This window comes from Falco punctatus, assembly GCF_963210335.1.
Source record: "Falco punctatus genome assembly, chromosome: 8".
Taxonomy (NCBI): domain Eukaryota; kingdom Metazoa; phylum Chordata; class Aves; order Falconiformes; family Falconidae; genus Falco; species Falco punctatus.
Genome location: NC_137588.1, coordinates 31,168,018 through 31,188,341, shown reverse-complemented (window position 1 = coordinate 31,188,341; position 20,324 = coordinate 31,168,018). Strand labels below are relative to the sequence as shown.

The window sequence follows — 20,324 nt, the reverse complement described above, 5'->3', positions numbered from 1 at the left end:
TGAAGTGCTGCGCTGCTCGCACAGCACCTGACCAACGCAGCTGCAAGGCGCGATCAACTCGCAGAGCAGAGAATCACCTTCCCAGCCTCCCCACTGAGCACTGCCTTACACTCCAAATGGGGAATCCAGAGACTGTGTTGGTAAAACGAAATCCAAGCACCGCAGTCACAGCTCTGTCCCGCTGCAGTATTTTTCCTGCACTTTGGTTTTAAGTGATGAACGGTGACAGGGTGACTTTGATGAACAGGAACAACCCACTTCATCCAGCCTCCTTCCTGTGGCATGGCTAATACTCTGAAAAGTTACCTCTCCTGTCCTTGGACAAACATGGCTAATCACTTATGCAGGCTATTAATAGATTTATGACTTCTACCCCAAATAGCTTCTGTAAACTCCATTCAGTTCTCCCAGGGTCAAATGGGGACAGGTGAGAGGCCAGAGCACTCTCTACCAAGTAATGCACACAGAGAAGAAGGTTGCTTACTTGCAATCTCAGCCTGGGGTGATGTTTTCTTCCCCGTCTTTTTTTTTTTTTTTCAGACTATCCTTCAAGATAGGGACTGTATGTTATGTGCAGCCATTAGCAAAGTGGCCTTTAATTCCTTTCAAAACCTCTAGATGCTACTGTCACACAAACAAACCCTGAACAGCCTGCCATGCTCTCAGCCTGTTGGCAGCAGAGCAACACCCTCCGTCCCTGCCTGCTGCAGCACAGGCAGAGCACAGAAGCACAACCTCACAGCCCTAGAGCATCGGCTCAGACTAACCCCAGTTTAGAGCATTTGACATTTGAAACCCAAATCTGTGAAGTATTGAGGAGATGCTGTACTTAACCTTTCTGATGTTGAAACAAAATATAATTCGTAGGCTTCTACTGAAGGCAGCCAAACCCTCTGCTGTGATTTCACACTGACTGTTCCCGCGAGCAGCAGTTCTGGCTCTGAACCTCCACGGCTGCTCACGCAGGCTTGCCTTCACAGCCCCAGTACATGCTCTGCTGAAGAGCAAGGAGGCTAAAGTACAAGCTATGTAAAAACCCAAACAAATTAGAGGAAGGATTTTTGCAGTTGTGGGTTACCATATATCAAGTGCTAATTTCACAGCAGACACATCTCAACTTGAAATTTCCATTCCACCAGCCTCCTTCAAACAATCGGATCAAAACACCTTTTGCTTGCGTGACTTCAGGGTTGCAGCTGAACTGTTAATCCATAATTAAAAGATCACTTAATATTCCACAATGCCCTCCAGTTTCATGGTGACACTGTCAAAATGAGAAAACCTGATCTCATTATCCTAGCAGTAATTAAAGAGATTGGCAAAGCCAATTCCAGTTAATTTGCTTGTTTTATTTTGTCTTTGAAAGTCTGACAAAACAATACTCAGTAAGATTTTCCTTGGGTCTATCTTCAGATGGAAAGCACTATATAAAGTGAGCAGTGTTGTTACCTTAAATATTTGGTTTCTGTTTTCTCATTTTAAACATTAATAAGGCTATTACAGAAACAGAACTCTTCAGAGTTGTTAAAATCACGTATGTCACACTTTTTTTTTTTTTTTCCTTTTTGTAAACAGAAAGACTCCTACTCATTCAGGGCCAGTTAAAATGAAAGGTTAGGAATAACACACTGCAAAAGAATTTCATCTGAGTATTTATGCCTTCCTGACCTTAGCAGCCAGCCAAAATTTAGAGCCCTGTTGGCTACTTCTGTGCAAAGGAAAGCTTACAATGGAAACAAATATTTATTTCACATCATGGTATTAATGTAGAAAGAACACTGGAAGTCCTGCTTCCCTGAAAACAGGAAGAATAAATAAACCTGTTTTTTTCTCACTGCTCTAAGTATCACACAGGGAGAGATTACAGCCAGACAACGGGGAAGGTATACCTGCATGCATCCAGATCTTAGTAGCTGGTCTGAGGCATGAAACCTGTGACTGATGATGACTCATTTGTCCCTAGATAGTGTCTCAGAGATTAAGAAAATTAGATTTTAGTCCACTGGAAGAAGAGAAGCCCTCTTTATCTGTACCTCTCTGGAAACATCTAGACTGGCCTTGGTTGGAACAAAGAGCCCAATTTCATTTACAAAAGGCTTTTGTGAGAACAGCCCTCAATGAGGAGAGGGTGCAGTGGAGGAACACAATGCTATATAAGCTACTGTTAACCTTGTTCAGGACATCTTAACTTGTTGCCTCAAACCAGATGACTGATGGACTATAAGGAGGTGGCTTCTGAAAGAAATGCTTAGTAGCCTGCTTGAGATACAGCCCTCCTCTACTGCACACGGAAATCTAACTTGGTCCATCTGTGCATTTGTTGTGCACCAACGTAATGCACAAAGATCCCAGTCTAAGTCCGGCCACAACAGTCACGTTGGCCTAACGCTACACCTAACCTAACAGGTCTAATGGGAAGGGACACGTACATCTGGAGTAGTGTTTGGAGGACACATCCATGGTCTGTCATTCTCTGAAATGTTCCTGATGCAAGCTCCCACACAGCTCCACAGACTCGCCACTGCTCCTGCAAATGCCATTTTGAGCCCAACTCTTCAGAACTTATATTCCCATCTGGTTATTTTTACAGCCAGTAAGAGAAGGGAAACAGCAATTTTCAGAAGCCTTGTAACTCATACAGACCTGAGCAAAACTTCATAGAGAGACATCTAATTCCCAAGACGGTATCCAAGTCTGCATTTCAAACGCCTGCTGCCAACAGTAGCTGAGTAAGAGTACTTAGGAGAGCTTGAGTGATTACTTTAGAGTGGAAATGTTAAAGCAGCCTAAATATAGGGGGTTGCTACCATCTCTATGCACTCATTACCATAGCATCACAGTCCTAATTGTCTTGCCTGTCTCACACCGGAAGATCAAATATAGTGCACTGCAAGAAGAGAAAAGTAATGCTGAACAACACTTGTAGCAAAATGCGCTTCTGGACTGAAGACCAGTTTTCAGTCTCAATCCTGACAACTTCAGACAGCTGAACTCTGAGACATATCAGAATTTCAGCAAGCAGCACCCATCCCCTTTGCTTCATTCTGTTTGTGTTTTCATGGCCCGTGAGTATTAAATTCCATTTCTGCTACAAGAGTGTCCTACAGGCAGTTTTCAGTTAGGGTGAACTACTTCATGACTATATTGAAAGGCTGCACACAAAAAGATGCAGCCCACAAAGAGAAGGTTTCACTTCAGTCCTGGCTCAGGTGAGTAGTGATACACTGCAGGGAGGTTTTCCTCTCATTCTCCATCCTCATAGCAACAAACAGTTCTACATTGCTGCGGCAGAAAACTGAGTCAGGAAAAAAAAAAAAAAAACCACCCAACAAATCTCTACAAAAATGTAGTTCAAGAATTCTGGAGGATGTTACTCTCAGAAATCATCTTCATATTGGACTGCCAGCAACAACTTACATGGAAGTTCACTAGAAAGCACAGGTTAGCAAGATTATTATTCTCTGCCTCGTAAAAACACTAACTTTATTGAACCAGAAATTTGAGACAGGGTAAGCAAAAGATGTCCCTGATACGTATCCAGATGCTTGACATCACCTCTCATGAGCTCCCTCTCATCAAGAGGGAAAAACACCTCTAAAAATCTGGGAGAGCAACTCTCCTAATGCTGGTGTAAGACTTTTGTGTGTGTGTGTGTGTGTGTGTACATCTGTCCATTATGGAAAAACCCAGTGTAACAGCTTTCAGAAGAAGCCAGCGTAACAGCTTTCAGAAGACAAGATTGATTTTATGTAGATTTTTATTGTTAGGGCTAAAATTTAATTTCTTCAGCTTTCCTAATTTTCCTCTAACCAGAGGGAAAAATCCACTGAAAAAAACATTTCAGGAAGAAAAAACCCCAAGTGCTATACCTGCCACAAGCATAAAACTCTGTTGGGTTACTCCATAACCCAAAGCTGTGCTGCCTTAGATATTGACGATACATCATTATATACAAGTTTTCTCTCCAGAGGCAATGCCTTTCAGGTTTATCACCATCCTGTTCAGTAGCCGTAGCAGGAACAGAAGAACAGTTATCAAATGAAAAGATAATCAATCAGAGACTGTGGACCTCAGAGGAAGTTCCTTGGAGTACATCCAGCTTTCTCAATGTTATCGGTAGTTCCTCACAACTGGTATGCAGCTTATAACAATTAACAATACCAGGTTAGCATGCATAATAATAATAATAAAAATAAAAAAAACAAAAATACCCCCCAAAACCCCACATTAGCATGCATTTCTCCTTTATTACATAGTCAGCGTACTTTAACACAACTCTAGCAACACCTGGGACTGGAACATACCCTTATCTGAAAAGGAAAGTCCCACAGCAATGTTCCATGGTTTTACCAAAGAAGTGGGAGCTTATCTACAGAGTTGCAAACTTCACTCCGCACTGCATTAGAATGTGAGCAACGTATGACCAGCTCTGAAGAGCTCTTCAAAAAGGAAACAGAGCATGGCACATTGTTCAGATTAAGTGGTCTGATCACAAACACTGAGCTGTTGCAAAAATCAGGCTTTTAATTTAGGTGCTTAAATAGAAGTGGAGCTATGCTGAAAATGGGACCATAGATCTCCATGTGCCTCAACTGTAACAGAAGGATGATGCCTTATTTTTTTTACTATGGAAGTGCTGGAAGGAAAAAAGAAGTACTTGCAGTATCATCTAATCATACGTCAGGAATCACAGTTCTCTTCCAACAGAATTACAAAACAACTTTTTGCTCTAGAGGGATCTTGCAGGTAAGGAACACAATTACATCCAGTGGTTCAAAGAGATGTGTAGAAAATTGGAAGTGGGATCTCTTGACCCTCCAAGTAACTCCTCCTTTCTGTTCTTAAACCACTTTCATTTTAACAGTTTGTCTCCCAGTCACTGTATGATGATACAGTAAAAATACCTCCTGCAATCCCAGTTGCTCTCCTGTTAAAATATGTACTGCCACACACTGGCTTATTGATTCAAGGAAATAAATCTCTGCTGGAGCTAATATTGACTTTTGTTATGAAAATGGAAGTGAATAACTAACTGAATATTGATTTGAAGAGGAATGATATATGATAAGCTTAGCAAAATTATCACAATCCTCCCAAAAATTACAAGTAAAATTGCAACATGGAAAAGAATGCTTCCAAGCAACATTTTTAAAGTACAGTCAATTCCAGATGACCATTATCTGATTATTAGGAAGAAGAAGTAGTAAAAAAAAAAAGTCTGCTGTTGCCAGATGTCTTAAAAGCACCTACGAATAAGACAGATGCGCATCCCTCTCTATGATTACTCCATAGGTTTCTGTTTATATTACCTGTTCTGGATCCTAACAGCAGTTAGGAGCTGGCCTGCTAAAGCTTGTTGCAATTCAGCTACTGTTCTTAATGTAAAAGGCCTTGCAAATGGCAGATTCATTATTAGCTGCCCTGATGTGCCATAGCAGCATTACTATAGCTGCAATTCATCAGCTGTTTCACAAAGCAGACCTGTTTGCAAAGGGAAGACCCATTAGAAGGCACCATGATGTACAGTGCTAACATCACCATATTTAAGAGTCTAATTAAAAAGAAACTCAACACATGCTTTTTAAGCAAACAGATCAAATTCTTGGCCAAATTAAAATATTAACTCGTTTGGATAAATCTGTACAGTGATTTGGTTGGTATAATGATTTTAAACCATGGTTCAAACCATGGTTCACAATACACATTGGGACTCAACAGTTTCACTGGTGTCTCACAGCTCCCTGCGAGCACCCCGACCCACCCCATCAGCTGCACCCTTTCCAGCAATCTCCACCACAGCTGTTTCTGCACAGACTCCCTAGCACCCAGTCGCAGCGCTCTCATTTAGGTCAGTGCATTTGTACAGAAACAGTCTAGTGAAAATGGAGAAGCCTGGTCAACCAGCAGCCCCTTCGGGTGTGTTCCAGAGATTTGTTACTGAGAGGCCTTGAGGAGTCAGGAGCTTTCCTTCAGCAAATCCAAGCTGGAGCATCACAAATCAGATCCTAAAGTTCAGCTAGAAGGATCAGCCAAAAAGAAGAATGCAGATTTTTTTAAGATTCAGCTGTTGCCCTTTCAAGAGTCTCTGGAGTAGTTAGTGAACATGCCTTCCTGCTCTTCAATCTGTTCAGCTAAGTGACAATCCTCACATTTGCATTTTCTGACATAGTCTGGTCACTGCCAAAACTCGAGCTGTGGAGCAGAGGCCAAAGGCTTTCCCCTGGCAGCTGTATGCAAAGACCACAGCGCCCCAAGGCAAGAATGCTCCAGATGGCCTTTTTTTTTTTTTTTTCCCTTTTTAAATAACTGAAAGCCGTATGTGAACTGCTTCACTGGACTAGCCTCTGCACTGAGCTGGTCTTACTGTCACTGAATTTCCCCAGGTACATGGAAAGATGCAGAGGCTCTGGTTTACGGGTCACACCCAGAGCCGTGGTTTGCAATAGCCACACGACTGCCCTAGGCAAGCGAGCAGGCTCAGGGTTTCTACTAAAACCACCAGCAGTGATGTGGTCAACAAGAACTGACATTCGGGGCCAAGTTCCCAGTCTTGTGTTTTCAAACTCCAACTCCAGCAGTGCAGATGATGAAAAAGTACATAGCATTACACACAGCCCCAGGGGGGTGGGGCGCAGGAGCCCCCCCCAACCCCCCTCCTCCATACAGTGAATTTGCAAAGCCAAAGACACGTATTTCACAGCCTCAAGCTCTGCTCATCTTCAAAATTCCAATGTAAAGACTCAAAGTCTCCCAAAGGATACCTTTTAAGATATCATTTATAAGCAATTCAAGGCTGGAATGGTTTTGATTGTCCTGTGGCTTTTGCAGAATTAAACGTTTAATTGAAGGACCACCCTTACTGAAAAGAAGATACAGCTTAAATGCTATCATACTCTGTTAAAGTGAAAAAAACCTTCCTCCAGGGGGAAAAAACCCTAACACTACTACAGACTAAAAAAGAAAATTAGTAATTTTTCTCTGTTTTTCAAAGAAGAAATACTTCTTCCCTCTTAAGCAGTAATTTTACAGAAGTTTGAAACCCTAAAGAACTATGAATTAGTTTGAAGGCTCAGCCCTGTTTGAAACACAGGAATATGCCCAGTGCTGCTTGTGGCAACACCCACGTGCCCTTCTGAAGTCTTAAAACAGGTTTATTTTCTTTTCCACAAGGACACCAACTGGCAGCAAGAAGCACCTTGGCAGGTTACGGCTGTACACAATTGAATAGGGCTCCCCAGATAATCAATCCCTGGCACTTTCATAAGTCACTGGGGTGGAATAACATTGTTTTCCCTAACTGCACACACCTCTTTGAAACTGCACCAGCCTTAATATTCCCTACTGGCTCTCCTGTTCCAACTCATTACATTTTATACCTCCCCACTTCAGCCTTAAACTGAAGTCAAGAGTTGCAACCGTCAATCACTGCTGTGCTCTTGGAGTCCCTTCATAAGCTGCAGTCTGAATGGAAAGCTTCACAGGCCTGCATTTACTGCCACCACAATGTCCCATCAACTGCACCATGATACAGATTGCTTGGTAATACATCCTAGGGCTCTAATAAGCAAGTTTCACATTGTTGGGTACATTTGCTTCATCTCCTCTGACTGAAATTTTAATGAGTTTAGGAAAGAGAGGTTTCATTGGGAACTACCAGAAAAGTGGGAAAACAAGGACACTTTCTCAGAGATTTTGGAAACAAACAAGTCACCAAAAGGCATCTGAGCACACATTTATAGCAGTGAGAGAACCGAAAGCTGCATTCCTCTAAAGCTTGTATGTGCCAGAGGGCATAAGTGATGGACTTCTAATTATATGCAGTCAGTGATACAAGAATGATCTGTTACTTGTCAATCTGATGCATCTTCTGTGAGTTACAGAAAAGATGAGAGGAAAAGAAAAAAAACATGACAAATTCTCCTGTTACAGTAGCAGGCTGATTAACAGCGGTGTAACTGTTACAAAATCACCTCTTCATTTAGAATAGACTATAGACTAGACTATTTCAGTTAGAAGGGACCTGCAATGATCACCTAGTCCAGCTGCCTGACCCCTTCAGGGCTGACCAGAAGTTAACACACGTTGTTAAGGGCATTGCCCAAACACCTCTTAAACACCGACAGGCTTGGGGCATCGACCACCCCTCTGGGAAGCCTCTTGGTAAAGAAATGCTTCCTAATGTCCAAGTCTAAACCCGCCCTGGCGCAGCTTTGAACCATTCCCGTGTGTCCTGTCACTGGATCCCAGTAAGAAGAGGTCAGCATCTCCCTCTCCACTTCCCCGCCTCAGGAAGCTACAGAAAGCTGTTTCCCTATTAAATTGCCAAATCTTTTCCATGCCACACCTAAACATAAAGCAATCATGCAGTTGGAACAAACTCAGAGATCTGAATGAAATACAGTTCACTCAGAGATAAAGTTTTTAACTAGTTATCTGGTTAAATTCAGTGGCTCAGGTGTTGGGTTTTTTTTAATCCCAGATATGCAAACAGTCAAGTTAAAATGGTTCAGCTGATGCAAGGACATTAACTGGTGTGTTTCAGTCATCAGATGTGTTTTCAAGGCAGAAGCATGAGGGTCCTAGAAGGGCCTGACATTCTGGACTCAAGTCAACCAACTTACAGAAATCTATTACATTTATGCTATGCAAAGAAAGATTAGTTACATGATTGAGTGCTACAGGACTGTGGGTTTTCCACATGCACCTCAATGGCTGACAAAAGTTGAAGGAGAATGGAGATGATGTAAATTACCTTTTATTAATCTTTCAGTAAGAAAGAATGTGTTTTGCTTCATAGAAAAGAACTCTTAAACAAAGAATTAAACAAAAAAGACAACAGATTAAGGAAAGCAAAACAGGTTAAAAGTGTAGCTCGGTTTGACCAAAAGAAGATACAACCCCTAAAATGCAGATACATTTCTATTAAGAGTAACAGCAATTTTATCCACAAGCCCCTACCACCTTTATCAATAATCAAAGCCTAAAAAGTACAAATGGTGGAAAATATTCTCAAATATCTCAGAAATACTTAACAGCAAGTTACCTTTCGATCTTCTTTAAAGATTTCAGCAGCGGTTGTAAAATGTGGAATGGCATTTTTACAGTGGGGACACCCTGTTCAATATAGAAAAGAAAAACCAGCACAAACATTAGTTATAAATAAGATACTGCAACAACTCAAGACACAAGATAAATCAGTGGAAAATTAGTATTAAAAATAATTCTAGACAAGGGTTCTCCTGTTCTATGAAGAGCAGGACAAAGCATCTCTAGACCATGAGTCAGATACACAAACTTAAGCAGGTGTTTAAAGTCCATGACTTCAAGCAGTTTAAGTGTATCCTTACAGTTACAAAACATCCCACATAGGGACCACGGTGCAGAGGGCTTTTCTCTACCGCCAGTCCCTTAAGAGCATTTTAAGGTCGCCAACCACAAACAGACAAACCATTTCTCTGCTGCTGTACCTTCTTGTGGGTTATTACTGCTGTTGCCACAGATACCAGCTACATTTGGACACAGGAATAAAGACAGCACAGCTGTGAACAGAAAGAGGTTGGAGTTGGAAAGGAAGTCGCCAGGCGTGTTTGTAAGTGTTCGGGAATTGCCTGTGTTAGACCCAAGCCACCAGGAACACATGGGAGGGGAAGAGAAGCAAGTCCCACAGGCTACCCATCTTCCACTTATGGAGAACAGGGGTCCAGTCCCAGGCTAGGATGACTGCTGCTGGCCTTCCTGGAGACCTTCCTCCTGCTCACCACAAACTAGCAACCCCAGAGGAGTTTTACAGGCACAGCACACAAGAACCAGACAGCTTTGTGTGGGAGCTGGACTGATACTTGTTTGCACCACCACAGCACTGAACAAAAGACCAGTCCTTCCCTTGCTTAAACATACACAATATTTACTCAAACATTTCAGAAGCCGCCACAGAAGGGGAGCAAGAACTGGTCTCTTGATTCAAGATTCAGATGTGAGTGCTCTTAATTCAGAAGCCATGTTTATTGTCTACGATTAATCTAAATTGCTCTCAAAATACCAATACTAAGTAAGGCTTTGAAAAGGAAAGTACCTGCATATCTGTAACAAATTACTTTTTTCAAACACAGCATAAAGAGGTTGTTCATAAGCAAAAACTCAGGACACTATTTTTTGCTTAGATGCAGGGAAGAAAGGAATGGACACGCTTCAGCCAAGCCTGTACAATGCTAGCAAAAGCAAAGAAGTTCATCCTGCTATTATTGCTGGATAGGAACAGAACAGAGCAGAGATCAGTTTTTCACAAGCTCCAATTACACTTACGCTACTGTTGCTTACCAGTATTTTACAACAAAGAACAAATGGCTGTGTTACTTTTAAGTCAGTACTGAACAAATGCCCTCTTAGGAGGTTGGCATGAACCCTCTCATGAACTGCACTCACCCTTTTAGCTCACAAGAAAAACAGCAGCTGTGCATAAACACTGCACACCCCTTTCACCAAAGGAAAGGCTGCACACCCCTTTAATCTTCACCAAAACGCAATTTCATTGCTTACATGCACTGCTTTGTACTTTAGAGTATTTTTTTCTTCATAGCTAGATTTTGAAAGCACTGCTGTGACATGCGTATAAATACATAGAGAGACTATGTAGTAACTAAGAATACTGAAAAGTCAAGGGGACATTTCCTGGGAAACTGAGGCACTTCTGCAAATCCATCTTAATGGCTTCAAACTCTTTACACAGCACAACGGCAGTCTGTCCTGATGGCAGATGTGTTTTGGTGGGAGATAGTGCAGGTCCTCTACGGATTGTAAACTATTAACTTTGTTAAGTCATTCAGCATTTGCCTGGGAGGAAATGGTCAAGAAAGAAAAGGAGAAGGAGGAGGAGGAGGTTAGGGTTCCAGGCTGCTCCCATGTCCATCAGCCCACTTCTGTGACCCATTTTCTCTCTGGTTTTCCTATCTGCCTGATACTGAAAAGCCTTTGGGTCAATCCTGCCTCCTGACACATCTTCAATAATTTCCTGTACTGTGGGTTGACTGCTTTAGTTGACTTGTTAACACTGCTCTACATAAATCAGAACTGATGACAACATCTAGGGAAAATTCCAGAGACAAAAAAATAAAAGAGAAAAATCAGGCACCTCTAAAACAAAAAACACTTGTTCTAGTCCACATCCTTACGTGCTGTAGTTTACTGGAAAGCACTTCCAACTGTTACACTAAAACACAAAGGCCCCTAAAAACTTAAACCTTTCAGATTCCCCTTTCTGCTTATGATCTTGAGCTTGAAATTTAGGTTTCACCAAACAGCAACTTCCAAACCCTCAGTAAATGGTGTTTCAAGAGAAAGATGAGACTTCATGTTTGCTTATTCTCCTCTAACAGCTTTATGATACATCAGTCAGTGTGTTTCCCACCTTGTGAGTGCTGAACCTGCGGAGGACAGGGCATTTGGTAAAGCCTCTCCCTAAGACCCTACTAAAGTTGCAGCAGGTAAGAGCTCTCCATGAGCCATGAACTCTTCAAGAAACCAGAACACGAGACAGCAAGTAACAAGCGTATTCTTTCAGACACAGAAAAGTCCAATGGCTATTACAGATGCAAGATGCCATTTTACAGGGGCCAACAGATGGCTGGTAAGAAAACAGTCCAAGTGGCCATTTAGCTGGTGACTGCTCAGAGAAGCAGCTGCAGCTGCTCAGTGTCCCTTCCAACCCAGCGAGTCACCACTGCACATGCCATAGCATGGTGTTCAGTAGGTAGCATCAGAAGGGCTTTGAGAATGGTTCTCAGCTTACAAAATGCACTTCTTTTAAGGACAAAAGGAAGCATCTGACTATCTAGACCTTTACAGCACTTTGGGAAATTAGGCAAAATCAAACATGCGTCACCACCACCACACAAAGGAGCTCCATGTAACTCAAAACAACTGATAAAGGAACCTATGCTCACAGCTTTTATTTCCTCTTCTCTGTGATCTTTGCATCTTCCCACTCTAGTATCAAATGACAATGTTACCCTCATTTATGCATCTGAAGCTTCATCCCTCCTCCTCTCACTTCTCTTTTGGCCCAACCTCCTTTCTTTACTGCACTGTGCTTGCAAAACTAAAACACAACCATATGGCTTTTGGCAGAGCTGACTCCCAAGTCCAGTAGGCATTTTGTTAGCCTTGGACATCCATCCACGGAACAGATGTGAATGCTATGCTGAATTCCCAAGGAGTTTCAAGGAGTCACCAAAAAAGGGGGAAGGAGCACATCATATGGAATAGCAGAACTTCATCTGTTACAACTTAGAAGGATTGCCAAATGCAGCAAACACTTGGAAGCCACCCAACACCATCATTCTATTTAAAGCACACATGCCAAAAAAAATAAAAGCAGAGGTTGATGTCTTCATTTTGACAGACGGAAAACTTGTTCTCCTCATTCCCTCTTCACACCCACTATCACACATTTATTTTAAGTGTTAACACCATCTTCCAGATTTGAAAGTGCAAAGAAAGGAACTGTACCAAGCACTGTACGTGAAGATAGGAAGTGTGCAGGCTCCTTACAAAGGATATTCCAGATGGGCTGCAATGCAAAGAGATTAAACTGGTGGCATCTGAAGGTGTGGATAAAGTGTCAAGAATCAAAAGGTCCTGCCCCTTTCTCAGTAGTATTTATAGGACAGTAAGTCACTATGGACTAAAGAAGTGGGATGATTTATTCTATTTCATTTCAGTTGAATAATCTGGGTCCTATGGTAGATGCACGGGCTTCCTACAAGGCCAAGAAGTGGACTTCCAATTGAGGAGCATTGAAAGTAGCACTTCTGGGAACAGAGTCTTCTAACGTAGGTGCAGGGCTTTGCTTTACTGATTTTCTTTTGTCATTTTTACATTATTGTAAAATTTGATCTCAACAGTGTTAACAGCAGATGTGAACTGAACAGTAATTTCCTGTGCCTGACTTGAGAAATCTGAAAGGAACCTTCCTGGAACATCCAGCTTTTTCACAAGATCCCAGCTCAAAACCTTGAATCAATTCTGCAAATCTTAAACTAACTGCACTTCCTAATGCAGAAACACACTTGCACATTATCTGACAGGAAAGCAAAAGAGCTTAACATCTAACGCACAGGCAGTAGCATGTGTTAAGGCCATTCTCCATTCCTAATCAGCAAATGATACAGCTTTATTACAGCTCTGGCCAGACATTCTCACTTCTCTGTGCTAAAAATTTTGCACTCCAGAGGTCCCCCATGCAGCCCATGGTGGTATCTGCTCTGCCCAGCTGGGGGATGAGGGCTGCCTGCTTAAACCACAGGTCCAAGGATCTGTATGGGAATACCTGCAATAGAGGGGTTCTAAGCTCTATTTGCCTTGTACTACAAATGTAAATTTTACATGGACCCAGTGTTTTCTACAGGGTGTTTTTTCCACCATTCACGATGTAAAGTTGGTAAGGGCTGGGAAGACACACTGCAGTACAGTCATGGTGGGCACCATCACACTCCTCTCCCTGAAAACCAAGTAGTTCTCAACTGATCCAGTACGTGAAAAATACAATATCTTTGGGTAAAAATTCAAGAGGAATGGCTGATGAACAGCAGATGAGGGAAATCAAGTAAGCAAGCAAGCAGGCTTGATTCAGACTCATTATCACTGAGGGGGGGAGAGGCAGTCAGATTAAATCTCCTCTAATTGTAGAGGCATTTAAAGGAAAGCTAGTGAGTCTTTTGGGAGATGAAGTGATGGAAAATATATAGCCCAGCTTATTTTCCGTGGACTGAATTTACTGATAGCAGGAACAACTGAACAGTACAGCATCTCCATGGGTGTCTTTGAAGAAAGAACCAATGAGGCAGCATTGGTTTGGGCTCAGAAAGGCGCCCAGCAGAGAAGCCGGTTTCATCCTCATAGAAAGACTGGTTTGAGGACTCTGAAGAAATAAAGAACTGCAGGGCTGAGCTGGATGTGGCTTCCAAAATGATGCCACAAAACATTTGTGTACATGATATAAAACAAAGATAGCACATGGGGAAATAGAAGTACTTACTAAGTGCTCACATCACTTTACAAACTTTTTTTTTTAAAAGTTTAAGGCTTTTTTAAAGAAAAAAGACCCAAAAAACAGACTGAGGAAAGAACAATATAAACCCATTCATGAGGTAAGGTAAGAAAGACACAAAACTGATATTAAAACCCAAATGCACATTGACCCAAATATAAGAGTAATCAAGCATATGTTTGTGGTAGCAATTCAATAAATCCACAGAAATAACATCCTGTATTCAGATTTGTAAGCATTTCGCATAATTGCGGGGTCCCATGGGATGCAGAAGGGATGTAAAGAAGATTTCAAAGCAATGGAACAATCTAGTGAATAACCTACATATCTTTATTACATGCAAATGGACAATTTTTCATTGGACAAGGTTTCTTTTTTTAACCAAGTCAATTGTTTAGAGATGATGGTGAGTCAAAAGATAAACTTCAGAGATTCTTAAAACTTCTATGTACGAAATTATTAGGACCAGATGGCAATTATAAAGATGTCTCCAGAACAGTGGATGAAACAGATGCACCCTGTTGGACAATATTCATATTATTACATTTAAAATAAAATTGTGTGAAATTTTCAGAATTGCCTGAAGGAATCAAGATCTCTTTCCAAAAAACCTAAGTTTCTACTTGCTTAAATATGAAAAACGTCCTTTAAGTAACTTCATGCTTTGTTTAATTTGAAACTACAAAGCTCAGTGATATAATATAACCTCTCTACAGCTGAACGGTACAAGGTTAATTCAGTTTCCTTAGAAGAGTGGAAGCTGTATTAGCATAGCACATAGAAGAAAGGTGAAGCTTTTTTTAATGAATATAAATCAAAAGCTAACAATTTGTACAAAATAGATAAAGGAAGCAAATGGACATCAAAGCAGTATCTACAGTCAGCAGAGGTAATAATGATGTTTTAAGTATATAAGGAGTTTTAAACGTATCAGAAGCAAAAGAAATCCAAACAATACCAGCAATGTAGCTTTGAAAGAAAACGATGGAGTCGTCAAAAGGAACTTCACTGAATATATAAATGAAAATATTAAGTAGGTGTGGAGAGGGCCTCTATGTCTGGCATCTCCAAAATACTGTTTGCAGTTCTGGGTCCACAAATCAAGAATGAGTTCAAACTGGAGGGGACTCAAAAGACCCATAAGAAAAGTAACAGGACTGGAAAGTGTGTTTCATGGCAAAGGGAGGCAGGAAGCTTGGAGTGTCAATAGCTTAAATCCAAAGATTAAGTAGTGATAGAAACTGAGAAAAGCCAGTCTAGTTTTCATTACAACGAGCTATACAAGCTGGGTGCCAAAGGCTAAGTAACCTTCAGAGCTGGCTGTGTGCTGAAGCCAGTCAAATTCAGGCAGGAAATTCACATTCCACATCCCTAGTGCTTTTTAGTCTGAAAAGAAATGGCTTTCTAAAAAAGATGCTTTCACACAGTGGTTCTCCACCTGATCACAATGCAGCCTGTCCCTGACTCACATTGCTGAGCTGAAACTGCTACAGAGGTGACAAGGTTTTGCTGTCCTTTTATCACCATCTCCTGAGCAGCTGGGATCTGCAGTGTGCCAGGACGGCCCCACAGGTCAGGTGGGGACAACAGCCTCTGCTGACCCTAACCTGAGCATCCCAACTAAAATGGCTCTACACCAGTGCAGATCAGGCATTTTAACTTCAGAAAGCACTACCTTATGCTTTTTGCCCACCATTAACACACAATGATGTATAACCCCACCCATGTTGTTTCCATGTGTGCTTTTAGCATCTTCTACATAATGAAATCTGGTAACTGAAGGAACAAAGCAGCATGCATATATTTCACATGAGACTTTCCAAAGAGATAGTTCAAACATGCATATATTTTAGTGTTGTAGCTGCTTCCATAATACTAACTTAAACTGTCAGTATTTTCATAGTAAAGTCCTAGCCAACTCCTTAGAGGAGATCTGAAAACTCAGTGATTTGTGAGACCGTGACATTTGTGCTGCCTGTGTTCTGTCCTCAGCATGAGGAAGGGCTCTGCTCCCCCTTCAGCCCCCAGCTTCCTTTAGTACTTCTCAACGGGTGATCTCAAATGCTTTAACTAATATCAATTAATTACGCTTCAAATTGTCCCTAAGAGAGACAGACGTGATTATCCTCCTCTGTCATTACACCCAAGGTTAAATGGAGTCAGGAAGAGGTTAAGTGACTCTCAGGGTTTACAATCCTGCTTGAGGGGAGCAGGGCTTCAAGGTGCTGACTCCATTCATTCAACTGCAAAACACTGGGGACTCAGAGGGCTCAGCACGCAGCAGGATAGAGCGCTCAGGGTGCAAAGTGCAGAGCAGGGAATGACTTTCAGATTCCCCATCTCTGCTTGAAGTCATCACCATCCAAATAACAGGGGTAGACACTACGCTCTGTTATTGGTTTTTAAATGACTGCAATTCCAAGCAAGTGAAAGCAGCACATTGCACAGCTATCAAAGGAAACCCAGGAGCTTGTAGACCGCAGAGCAAAGCAAAGCCCGTTTCCACTTCAAGAGTTCCAAGTGATTAACTAGAATTAAAACAAGAATATTACTTGGTCAATCAAGGAAAGACAGGCCACAGACAGTAATTACACAGATAAGAGCTGAAAATGGGTATACTGCTTAAACCAACACAATTCATGTAGCTACAGAAGTTATTGAATCCACAGGCAGATTTGAGAAAGGCATTTGGAGATGTTACTGAAAGGTTAATTTGCTTTTGTTCTACCAGTAGCGAACTGGAGGTCCTTTTAATTGAATATCTGGAAACAAAGTTCATTTTCTGACACAACCTGACACATAGCATAATCATATTTCCAAGACATGAGATATTAGTAATTGAGAGGAGGGGGATTTGTCTTTTGATTTGAAAAAGGTCATGAGGTTTTCAGTTAAGCATCAGGTCAGCCAGGGCTTGCCTCGCTACTCTTAACAGGCAATCTACAACCAATTTCACAGCCTGCTAGTGGATTTTGTTTCATTTTTTTCCAAGCTCTCCTCATTTTGTAGCACTTTGGGGGTACACAGAGGATGCGAAGGATAAAAACCCCACACCTCTGGAAGCCACAGCCTTAGACATGAACTATTGAAACGGCAGCAACGGAATCATCAGAATAGACCAAATTGCAAATGTGAGGAGAAAGACTCAGCACAAAACTCCTGGACTGTTTTATCCACTACAAAAGGCTGTATGACAGACTGCAGTGAATCACAAATGACATGACAGCACTTGGCATTTGGCAACAAGCAATCCTTTAAGATGGAAAGCTGTAGAGCAAACCACCTCTGGACAGAAAGGATTAAAGACCAATAGTTACATCCAGAACAAAACTTAAGTGTCAGTTCCAGCAGACCCACATGGCACAAACGAAGCTGGTAAGAGCAGTTAGCCAAGGCAGCATCAGCCTCTGTTAACCACAAAAAACAGTTAAAGAGCAACCAAAATCATTTTGCCACCTGACATGCCAGTGGATGCAACTGATATCCAGAAGATAAATTGCTCCGAGTTAGCAGTGGCCCAGCAGAGCGCTGGGGGAGGCACCGCTGACTGACACCTGCACTAGGTGAGGCTCGAAAGCAGTCCTTGCTATGGTATGTTGCATCACCAGAAAAAGCATCTGTCTTCCTGGGCACGGGTTTGATGACAGTGTATAAGGGTGAGTGGCATATTCATAGTTAAATGACTCGTAAGGTACCCCACACAGGCTCTACCTGACATTGCACCAACACACCTGTATGTCTTGGGAGGAGAGGATTTCACAGGGCAAAGGGCATTCACCTCCTTCCTCTTCCCCTTCTCACAAGCCTGAACTGTTTACATACAGGTAATACTCTTCACACCAATTCAAAAGCAGCTGTAACATTTTAGGGTTACTACAGATTTAAAGCATGAATGCTGTTTTACAAAACAAGAGGAGCTCAATCACCCTTCCAAATTTTAGTTTAACGCCACAGCTCCGCAACAGCCAAGGCTGAGTGCTTCCGTCACAGCCTTGCGCAGTCCTCTGAAGTGCCTCAACTTCTGAGCTGAGAGCAGTTAGAACTGTTCTCTTGGTGCTAATTAATATCCTCGACACAAACACTGGGGCTAAGAGCAGTTCTGCCAGCCTGATTGCAGAGACCACTCTACGAATTAATTCTTTATCAAAACCAGCCTGCTAATGGGCTCTGTGGCATCAGCACTATTTACACCGACAGGAATGCACCTCACCTAACAGGAGCCTGTAAGCAAGAGCACCACTAAGGCAGCAGAGAAACCAGTTAGCTGCAGAGCTAACGTACCAAAATTCTGCAGTGCCAGCCCACGCAGGATTTAAAGCTTCATTATCAGAGGGTCCAGGCCTCTCTTCTGCCTCAGTCAACAACCAGAAAATCCTTCCTGCAAGGGTTTTTGCCTTGAAACGGATTCTTTCTGTTCAGCATGTTTTTAATAATTTTTGATAGCTTAAGCTTCATTTACAAACACGCACATTTTGTTCAGGCTCTTTGATACAGCCTCCTAATGAAAACTTAACAAGATGTGCTTGCAAGCAACAGGAAAACCTCTTGGTGGGAGCCAATCTGAGGCCATCACAGGACACTGAATCCATCTGTGCTGCTGTGCTCGGCACATCTGGACCCATTAATTCAGCTGGTGAGTATTTTAGCCCCCTCTGTGCATCCTTCATATAGAACTATGCCACCCAGGTCTGCTCAGCCCCAAGACACGGTCTGGCCACCTCAGGTGCAGCAGCCACGGGCTGAGGCCGCATGGTCAGTCAAAACTGCAGTGGTTTGTGACAGCGGTGCAGCTTAGCCAGGATACAGCGTCATCTTGCCAAAACTTTCTGTGCAAAGGCTGAGATATGGTGCAACCAGCCTTGTCCCATCTTACTTCAAAAAATGAGAGAATGAAAAGGAAAACATTACTGATTTCTTAAGAACAACTTTCTGATGACAGCTTGGGTCCCATGAGTGATCTAGCAGGGCTGGAGGAGCATACTGGCCTTCCTGGCTGTTGGCATTAATAGCCAAAAAACCGTCTGCAGCCACGCTGCACACAGTGCAACCCACTCTGGCAAGGACTCTCAGCCAAGTGCTTTTTTGTCACTGTATATTCCTCAATACATAACCTGGACAGAAGAAACCGGGCAGTTTTTATTGTGAAAAGACAGAGAAGGAGCATACCAGGATACAGAATGCTTCATATTTTGAACAAAGCCTGTGGGTGAAATTAATGCAGGTTTGCTTTAGCTCTCAGCATTTTATGCACTGCTGATGAAACACACAGGGATGGGCAGGACTGGTTTAGTCAGAACTGAAAAAACCTGATGCCTATCTGATTACTTATTGCGGAAGTAATCCCTACCTGATTTCTTTCTTACTTCTTCCTGAGATCAATCAGACAGGGATGATGTCTGCATTCCTGCTTGACTTGGAAGCCAAAGAACTGGCTTTGGTTTACATCAGAACAATACCCAGGTACCATCTCCCAACAGCTTAGAACAACACACAATCTTTTAAGGGCTCAAACACCACCCCAAAGTCTTCTGTGATTTTATCAGGTACAACACGGATTAAGCACCCTCATTCACTTCTTCCAGCCCCGAAAGAAAAAAACTACAAAAAATTTAAGTGAAGAGCCAAGGAGGCTGATGTTTCTTAATTGCACATCCTCTTGTCCAAATACAGCCACTTATACTCAATACAAAAATACCTCATTAAAACCAGTCTCAGCGCAGTTTATTTCTGGGTGTTCTCTGGGTAACCCCTGTGGGTCAGGCTTCACCAGAAAATAACCTTTTCCAGCTGACAAAAATAATTTCCAGTGAAGTGAAAGGTTTCACTGCTGAACAGAGAACCAGAAATCAGCTCCCAGCAAAGTATTTATTAAAAATACCCATTCTGCAAACCCTGTTGAGTCGCACAAATTGAGGCTATTTGGCAAGTTAATAACATTGGTAACTGCCACCCTTATGAACCATTAAAAGGGAGCATTTTCTCCCTATTAAAAAATCTTAAAAAATACTTTCAGCAGCAACAAGACTTATTACCTTTGTTTTTACAAAAGTAGGAACTGAATGAATTTTCTCAGTGCTGAGCTCTCCCACTAAAAATGACTGCTCTAAAAAACGTGTCCCTCCCACCATTCCGACCTGTGACTGGTCTATTACATATAATTCCTGTTTCTGACACAGTTGATTCATTTGTAGGCTCTTTGGAGGCAGCAATCATGACCAAAAAATGATACAAATGTGTTTTCATGTGTTGATCTTCCATTCTTATGAGCCACAAGTGGACA

The 20,324-nt window shown here is 42.0% G+C and overlaps 1 protein-coding gene across 1 annotated transcript in view; it reads right to left on the bottom strand.

Moving 5' to 3' along the window:
• The window catches only part of PDIA5 (protein disulfide isomerase family A member 5), a 103,018-nt gene that overhangs the window by 5,867 nt on the left and 76,827 nt on the right, over positions 1 to 20,324 (bottom strand). Inside the window, exon 15 of the mRNA XM_080399768.1 lies at positions 9,044 to 9,114. Coding sequence (XP_080255894.1) covers positions 9,044 to 9,114 — 71 coding nt within the window. The remainder of the gene's footprint in view (positions 1 to 9,043; positions 9,115 to 20,324) is intronic.